Source organism: Habropoda laboriosa, unplaced genomic scaffold, assembly GCF_001263275.1.
Source record: "Habropoda laboriosa isolate 0110345459 unplaced genomic scaffold, ASM126327v1 scaffold336, whole genome shotgun sequence".
Classification (NCBI taxonomy): Eukaryota; Metazoa; Arthropoda; class Insecta; order Hymenoptera; family Apidae; genus Habropoda; species Habropoda laboriosa.
Genome location: NW_017100454.1, coordinates 226,086 through 234,537, shown reverse-complemented (window position 1 = coordinate 234,537; position 8,452 = coordinate 226,086). Strand labels below are relative to the sequence as shown.

The following is an 8,452-nucleotide window of genomic DNA, read 5'->3' as shown; positions in this document are numbered from 1 at the left end:
AATTTAAATAATAAGTAATAGACAATTATTCATTAATTAATTGCAACATTTCATAATATTAAACAACTTGATCATATATTTTTTTTGTAACGATAGGAAGATTTTTTTTAATACAGACCCGAATGAGTCTGCCAGTAAATATGAGCGAACTCTACCGGAGCGAATTAAAAGTACGTCCTTTACTCCAAAAGCACATCCTCCCAGAATCAGATTTAACTCTGTCCTAGACACACATGCATGACGTAACAGTTTAACGCAGTTTGCCTAGTGGCCATTTTGTTTTCAATCGCACGGCTGACTAAGGTATTTTATATAAAGATATTTCGTGTAATTATAAGCTATTTAGGTAGCTAATATAGTCGACAAAGTATTTAAGAAAATCTTAAAGAAACTTTATCTATATTTTCGTGAAAACTAATTTATACACTAATTGAAAATCTTATTTAATTTCGGGTAAGGGCTCTCTATCAAATTTCGTGTTCTTTTATCTCTATCTCTCTCTTTGTCCCCTATTGCCCTTTTTTTAATAACTTATCTCAGTAAAAACCAAATTATTAACAATTATGTTGTATAACGTGTGGAATTATCATTTTAGAATTGCGAAATTGGTTTTCGCTTTGTCGATTTCTCTTTTCGGAGTATCATATCGAAACAGAAATCGTATACCTTATGTATCAAATATATTAAATCGCAATTTAACATAACTAAATCTTTGAAGAACCTTCTTATCGACGTCGCAAGTATAATTTAAATAAACGATGTTCTTAAAACATCAGATGTTAATCCATATATTTTGCTAAAAATGGATACAAGGGTTGTGCTATAAAATATCATACTGTTATCAGTTGATTAAAATTAATTATCGTGGACAATACAATTTTCAGTATATCTGAAAATATTGTTAATATTTCCACCACAATACAGTACAGTATAAGTATTGTAGAGTTATATAACAATGCAGAACTTTGTTTTATAAAAATACAATAATCATTACAAATTAATATTTATGCTAGAATAGTGAAATGTGTGTAGAAAGGTATACAATCAAAGCTGGATTTCTATTGTATATATTCTAAGTTGTTAAGTATTAAATAACCAGACGTATTTATACATTCAAAAACTGTTAAAGTTAATAAATCCTAGCTTCGATTGGGCTCTCTTTATGTTAATGCCAATTAAAATATGTTTTGATCTCTCGCTATAAATCTGCTTGTCTCTTGCAAACGCGTACATTTAAAACCAATCAGATAAAGGCGTGATAAGAAGAAATGGGCGGTGTACTCATAGAAGGCAGTTTCTATCCTTATAGGTGTCCATCTGTCCATTCAGCCTGGCGAGAGAGGCACTCAAGCGCAACAATGGAATCAAAGCGGCATGAACGCAGCTCCAAGTCCAATACAGACTCACCACCTGCTCCACCTTCGCCTCCTATCTATAGTGCAAGTTATACAGCGTATGATGGGTACAAAAACAGAATGTCGTCACGTCGTTCACCATCACCTTCGGAGTATAGAAGCAGTAGAACTTCCCGAAATGATTCACCACAGGATAGACGTAGAAGAAGACGCAGTACTTCAAAATCTCCTCCAAGTAGATCACATAAACGATCTCGATCCCCTGATAGAGATAAAGACCGAGATAGGGATAGGGACCGATCGCGAAAATACTCTAGAAGAGATAGATCAAGATCTAGATCAAGAGGAAGGTCACGTTCTAGAGATAGAAGACGCAGCCGTAGTCGCAATAGGAGTAGGGATAGACACAGAGGTAGAGAAAGCCGTAGGTACCATAGAGCACCATCGTATGAATCGGATACTGCTGAAGATAATACTGAAGCAACCACACCACAACCAGTTGTTCCTCCACAGTCTAACGCTTTCAAGAACGATGGTAGTTTTATGGAAATGTTCAAAAAAATGCAAGAACAAATGCAACCCGCACAAAAACCGACGACTTCTGTTTTGGAGGAAAAAACTGTAGTTCCTCCACCTTTAATGGTGGGAAAGAGGCGAGGAGGGAGAATTTTAAAAACTGGAATGGTTGCTAAACCAAAGACTGAACAAACTGTTGAGCAACCCAAGGATGCTTGGTCACTCTACATGGCGGAAGTAAAAAAATACAGAGAAGTTTGTTGTCAAGAAGAGGACAACACAAGACCATTGGTCAAATAGCTGATTTTTAGTTTCACTATTTTCCATTTTGTTACTTTGTTTTATCTACAATGAATGTGCTTTAAAAGATGCTGTATTCTTTTAATTACATCATGATTGCATTTAAGCATAGAAGAACAGCTATACCAACCAAGTTTAAAGACCTTCACTTGTACTAAAATTCTCTAAAATTCAAATAGGCTTTGACGTGAAGCATTTTATTGTTTGAACAAAGAAATGCTAAACAGAAAAGTATGTAAACATAAAAAAGTTCTTTCTTTTTTCAATAACTATATAGAGTATACATGTTAATCAGGAATCATGAATACATAGTACCAAATTATTAAGTATTTCAACTTAAAGAGCATTATTAATGTAATATGAGAATGAAAAAGGACTGTAGTGAAGAAGCAATTATTATTTGTGATAGTGTGTTAAGTGGTGCAAGAGACAAACGGACTAAAGCGAGAGACAAACATGTAGAGAGTTTGCCTTGTGGGAAAAAGGGAGGGTGACATTTGTAGCACTTTCAATAAATATAATAGATTAAGTAATTGTAACTTGTTAAGCAGCAAACAGTATGGTAAAATACACAGAGTACGGAAGTCCAGCAGCAATAGCAGTTAACCCTGAATTGAAACCATGCACAGCACCATATGACCCACGATTCCCAAATCAAAACCAGACAAGGTAAAAAAGGAATGAGTTGATATTTTATTCTATGATTATAAACTTGTAGTATGAGATTACTTATTTGTGCTTGTTTCAAATGCAGATATTGTTTCACTAGCTATGTGGACTTTCAACGTTGCAAAATGCATCATGGTGAAGATTATGAGGCTTGCAAATATTTCAAGAAAGTATACTCTGCAATGTGTCCAAACTTTTGGATAGAGAAATGGGATGATCAATTAGCTAATGGAACGTTTCCAGTAATCTTATAATACATTGGAGGCATTGCATTATACTTGCCCCTTTAGTGATATTGTTTACACAATGTAACAGGATTTACAATTCTACCTTCCTGTTTGTAAAATATTAAATAAATTAATGATAGTTTAATTTCTATTAATTTCTGCCAATCACTTGTTTTAACTTCAATATACTTATTTAATACAAATAAAAGCTATACTAAATATAAATAAAATCTTTCATTACTAAATCTCACAGATACGTGGATTATTATCATATTTTTAATAATTTCATTTAGTAATTAACCTCAAATTTAACGCTCTAATATTATACAATTTTTATACATTGTTTTAGATATATAAGATATTCTCAACATAACAAAACATATGAGTTATTAAATGTATATTTCTGTATCAAATAATTTTTTTTTAAAGAAAAAATGAATATCTTGCATACGAAACATACGAAATTAGTATAGAATGATATAGTAGTAGATATGTATATTATTTATTTCGATGAACATACAACTCTACTGCAATTCATCTATCAAAATAAATGTAGTAAATATAACAAATATTTCCTTCTAAAATAATAATAAATAAATTACTTGTAATTGAATTACCTTTAAATAAATTCACGTAAATTGTAAAAAATTGTTTTGTGGAAACGTTCCTTAATCATAACTAGATCAAAGTTTAGGTTAATGCCACGTGTGTCGCCACCTAATACTAAATAAGCATTTATCATAAATTCAACAACTTAAAGGTAAAACAACCGTGTGACTTGCCGGTATCCTTGTGATTAAGTTCTTAATTTTTGCAGTATCATCAGAAAGTGGTATTATAGAAAGGTATTAAAAATATTAAGAAGTCGTTAAAGATAAAATATTTATATTTTATTTTACGTGGACTGAAACGTTTATGTAGAAATAAATCGTTTACAAACTTTTAAGAATTGCTTATTATTAAGATACCTGTATATCATATATGTATATGTTTGTCATGTTTGTGACTGCAGAATGGATTATCAACAAAGTTATGGAAGACAATCATATTCAAAATCTAACGATAGAGGAAAATATCGCAGAAGTAATACATTTAGAAACGCAGATCAATATTCAAATTCTCATAATAATTTTAACAATGAATTTGAAAAACTAATAATACATATTAGTACTGACAAAGTAGGAAGATTAATTGGTAGAAGTGGAAGTAATATTAGAGACCTACAAGATAAAACAAGTACAAAAATTCATGTAAGCATTAGTAGAATATCTTTTATTAATTGATGTCTTTGTGGAGTGATTACTTGAGATAATTAAAAAAAAAAATTATATTATTTAAAGTAGAAAATAACAACTTATGCAAATTCTTAATCAAAAAATGAAATGCATCTTTTTATAATATGCCAGCTATACTAATGTTGGTTTACATAAATAAAGAGAGAGTACAGGTAGGTAATAGAATAGAAAACCCAAAATATGAATTTTTACATATATAAAATGTTATAAGAATGGAATTTAATTTAATGCACAAAGTAATGTGGAATTTATTTAATATAGATTGATAGATCCAGTGGAAATGATACTACTGCTGTAACTATAATTGGATCTAAAGAAGGACAACAACAAGCTAAGAGTCTAATAGAAGAATCTTTAAACGATTTTTCATATCCATCACAAAGATTAGAAAATGAGCAAAAGGAACAAGATGATAAACCACAAATTGATTTTGTAGCATTTGATTGGTCTCAAGCTAACAAAAAATGTGTAAGTTTATTTAACTTTATGAGATCAATTTGATACAATTGTTTATTCATGAATTGTTATCTATTAATTAGGATGAATTTAGAAAAGAAAAGTGGTCAAAATGTGTCCCTGTTATCAAAAACTTTTATAAAGAACATCCAGCAGTTGCTAACATGACAAAAGAACAAGTAGCCAATATCAGGAAAACAAACAATAATATTGAAGTGAAATATATGTTTGATGAACAAGGGAATGATACAGAACAATCTAGTATACCTAATCCTATTGAGACATTTGAACAGGCTTTTGAAGTAAGTAAAGGTATTTAAGTGGATACTTTTTAAATAATATAATTACTCTAATGTAAATATTACAGATTTTCCCTGAAATACTTGAAGAAATCAGAAAACAAAGATTTACCAAACCAAGTCCAATACAATGCCAAGCTTGGCCTATTCTTCTTAGTGGTCAAGATCTTATTGGAATTGCTCAAACTGGCACAGGTATATTTTAATATGACTACAATATCATCTAATGTATAAGGATCTCTGTACTTAATTGATATATTTAGGAAAAACTTTGGCATTTTTACTGCCTGCTTTGATTCATATTGAGGGCCAACCAATACCAAGATCAGAACGAAATGGTCCCAATGTTCTCGTTATGGCTCCCACTAGAGAGCTGGCATTACAAATTGAAAAAGAAGTAAACAAATACTCTTATCATGGTTTCAAGGCGTAAGTTTTATTAAAATATTTTCCTAAAAGATTTTTTAAAGATGTACTTTTAAAAATACAATATCATTATAGAGTATGTTTGTACGGAGGTGGAAGTCGTAAAGAGCAAGTTAATGTGGTAACAAAAGGTGTGGAGATTGTTATTGCAACACCCGGTCGGCTAAATGATCTTGTAGAGTCGAATATTTTAAATCTTAATTCGATCACGTACCTCGTGTTAGATGAAGCTGATCGTATGCTTGATATGGGATTTGAACCACAAATTAGAAAAACCTTGTTAGACATAAGACCAGATAGACAGACAGTTATGACAAGGTACATCAAATATTTTATTCAAAAATATAAAAAAAATATTTTTTATATAATGGAAAATAATGATAGTATTTTCACACTGTAGTGCTACTTGGCCTCAAGGTGTTAGACGCCTAGCTCAATCATACATGAAAAATCCAATACAAGTATTTGTTGGATCTCTGGATTTAGCTACTGTACACACAGTATTACAAAAAATTTATATCATTGAGGAAACAGAAAAAACTGATATGGTTAATATAACGAAAACTACTTCCAATAATACCTATAAAAAATGGGATACATTAAGCATTCAATATATTTGTTTTAATAGATGTATCAATTTTTCCGTGAAATGGCTCCCACTGATAAAGTAATGGTATTTTTTGGAAAGAAGTCCAGGGTTGATGACATAGCGAGTGATTTAGCTTTGCAAGGTGTCAATTGTCAAAGTATACACGGAGGAAGGGAACAATGCGATAGAGAACAGGCATTGGAAGATTTAAAAACTGGTGAAGTTCAAATACTACTTGCAACCGATGTTGCTAGTCGAGGAATCGATATTGAAGATATTACGTATGTTCTATTCTGTTTTACAATTATGTCCAAATGTATTAAAATTTTTTTTAATATAAAACTCTTTTTCAGGCACGTACTGAATTATGATTTTCCACGAGACATAGAAGAATATGTTCATCGAGTTGGTCGTACTGGTCGTGCTGGACGCACGGGAGAAAGTATAACATTTATGACCAGGAGGGACTGGTCTCACGCAAAGGAATTAATTAATATTTTGGAAGAGGCTAATCAAGTATGTTATAGTACAATTACGTATATACATATATAAAAATACAATTTTAAAAAATATAAATTTTTGTCTTTGAAGGAAGTCCCTGAAGAAGTATATAATATGGCCGATAGGTACGAAACATGGAAGGAGAAACGAGCAAACGAAAAACAGTTGGGACGATCAGATAGAGGTGATTATTCGAATAGAAGAAATAGTAGAAAGTGGTAGTTCCTAATATTAATATATTTACATACATAAACTTATGTTCCTGACATTCTTCGATTAATTTGAGTTGAGTATTATTATTACAAATATTTTACACGATATTAGTATTTTTTTTACATGTATACAGAGTGTCCAATTTTAATCTATAAATAGGAATTACTCGTAACTACTCGCTATATGAAAAATTGTTCAGAGAGGAGTTGAATGGTTTTGAAGGGGACATGATCTGCTGTACTTAGTTTTTCTGTAGAAGGACGCGTAGAGATCATATGAAGGTGACATACGTTTTCTTAAATGGAATCATATAATTTCTAAAAAAGTATTAAGGTATTTATGTCGAAAAACCATTAGTTTAGAACAGAGCCGTTTAACTTCTTGCTCACGAGCAAATTTCCCCTCCCGAGGTTCCTCCACTATGCGACTGAGATGGTCTCACTCGTGTTGCGGCGCGGCGGGAGGAGGACGCGAGATGTCCCCACCACAACTCCAGCGACTGCCGTTGGTTTATGTTACACATTCTGCGTGTCGTACTGCATAGTGGGGGAATCTCGGGAGAGGAAATTTGCTCGTGAGCAAGAAGTTAAGCGGCTTTGGTTTAGAAGATATATTAGTCTCAATATTGTAAAATGGTACTAGTACCAGTATATCTGTACCTAGATTTTCTGAATTGACAGTGGGCATTGTTGTTTACAAAATCATGGGAGGGCAATGAGATGAAGTCAATCATATCATTTCATGTGTTATTTTATTAAAGAATTTGTGAAACAGAACATCGATTTTTTTTTTTTAACAAAAATATTTCCTAAACTAATGGTTTTTCGACATAAATACCTTAATACTTTTTTATAAGAAATCAAGAGCTGTATCAACTAATGCATTAAAAATTATATGATTCTATTTAAGAAAACGCATGTCACCTTTATATGACCTCTACACGTCCATCTACAGAAAAACTATACACCAGATTATGTTCCCCCTGAAACCATTCAGTTCTTCTCTGAACCATTTTTGATAGAGCCAGTAGTTTTGCAGTAATTCGCATGTATAGATTAAAATTGGCCACCAATTTTTGTACCTCTTATTTTACTTTTTTTTTATGTAATAAATGCCAATAATAAATGTATTACTTTGATAATTATTTCGTATATAATTTCAAAGAAAATTCTGATAAAATTTGTGTATATTTATAAAGTTATAATTTTTTTATTATCAATTTTTTTACACACAGCCAATGTAAAGAGGGACACTTGATAAATTTGAAAAAATGATACATTACATAAAAGAATAATAAAAGTTGTATCGTTTAACAATTGGTGTAATTTTTATGCCATATAAAACAAGAAAATCCTGAAGAAACTTTTGCCATCTATTATATCCATATTATATAAATCTATATAATATATATCTGAATTCAATTATATATTTAGATAGATACGTTCTTTTGTGTAAGTGTTCGCATCTTCACAGTAACAGAGCATACAACCTCACACATGCAAAAATATCTTCCGGTTTATTAAATAATAGTAATATGAATGATAATATAGTAGTATTAAAATATTTAAAAATCCTTATACTTCATTCAGAAGTAATTGAGTATAAA

The 8,452-nt window shown here is 31.0% G+C and overlaps 3 protein-coding genes across 4 annotated transcripts; all 3 read left to right on the top strand.

The window, feature by feature from the left end:
* Positions 1-183: 183 nt before the first annotated feature.
* On the top strand, positions 184-3,143 carry LOC108575917 (cytochrome c oxidase subunit 6b-3-like). Of its 2 annotated transcripts, none has more exons than XM_017938851.1 (3): positions 184-303; positions 2,723-2,840; positions 2,926-3,143. In XM_017938851.1, the coding sequence occupies exons 2-3, from the start codon at positions 2,731-2,733 to the stop codon at positions 3,092-3,094; spliced, it is 279 nt and encodes a 92-aa protein (XP_017794340.1). In that variant the 5' UTR covers positions 184-303; positions 2,723-2,730; the 3' UTR covers positions 3,095-3,143. The 2 variants fall into 2 exon arrangements, with proteins under 2 accessions (XP_017794340.1, XP_017794341.1); XM_017938852.1 differs by having other exon boundaries at positions 2,720-2,840.
* On the top strand, positions 1,191-2,171 carry LOC108575916 (serine/threonine-protein kinase fray2-like). The gene has a single exon (XM_017938850.1). It carries the CDS (start codon positions 1,269-1,271, stop codon positions 2,169-2,171), a length of 903 nt encoding a protein of 300 aa, XP_017794339.1. The 5' UTR covers positions 1,191-1,268.
* A 690-nt stretch (positions 3,144-3,833) lies between the features above and the next one.
* LOC108575911 (probable ATP-dependent RNA helicase DDX43) lies at positions 3,834-6,855 on the top strand. Its single transcript, XM_017938844.1, has 11 exons — positions 3,834-3,912; positions 4,080-4,317; positions 4,624-4,830; positions 4,902-5,120; positions 5,186-5,312; positions 5,381-5,546; positions 5,619-5,861; positions 5,944-6,091; positions 6,172-6,413; positions 6,486-6,648; positions 6,724-6,855. The coding sequence occupies exons 2-11, from the start codon at positions 4,081-4,083 to the stop codon at positions 6,853-6,855; spliced, it is 1,884 nt and encodes a 627-aa protein (XP_017794333.1). The 5' UTR covers positions 3,834-3,912; position 4,080.
* The last annotated feature ends 1,597 nt before the right edge of the window (positions 6,856-8,452 follow it).

Coding starts and splice junctions, on each gene's coding strand:
- LOC108575917 (XM_017938851.1), top strand. CDS start 2,731: ATGGTAAAATACACAGAGTACGGAAGTCCAGCAGCAATAGCAGTTAAC. Junction 2,841..2,925: donor CCAAATCAAAACCAGACAAG/GTAAAAAAGGAA, acceptor TTTCAAATGCAG/ATATTGTTTCACTAGCTATG.
- LOC108575916 (XM_017938850.1), top strand. CDS start 1,269: ATGGGCGGTGTACTCATAGAAGGCAGTTTCTATCCTTATAGGTGTCCA.
- LOC108575911 (XM_017938844.1), top strand. CDS start 4,081: ATGGATTATCAACAAAGTTATGGAAGACAATCATATTCAAAATCTAAC. Junction 5,121..5,185: donor CATTTGAACAGGCTTTTGAA/GTAAGTAAAGGT, acceptor TAAATATTACAG/ATTTTCCCTGAAATACTTGA. Junction 5,547..5,618: donor TCTTATCATGGTTTCAAGGC/GTAAGTTTTATT, acceptor ATATCATTATAG/AGTATGTTTGTACGGAGGTG.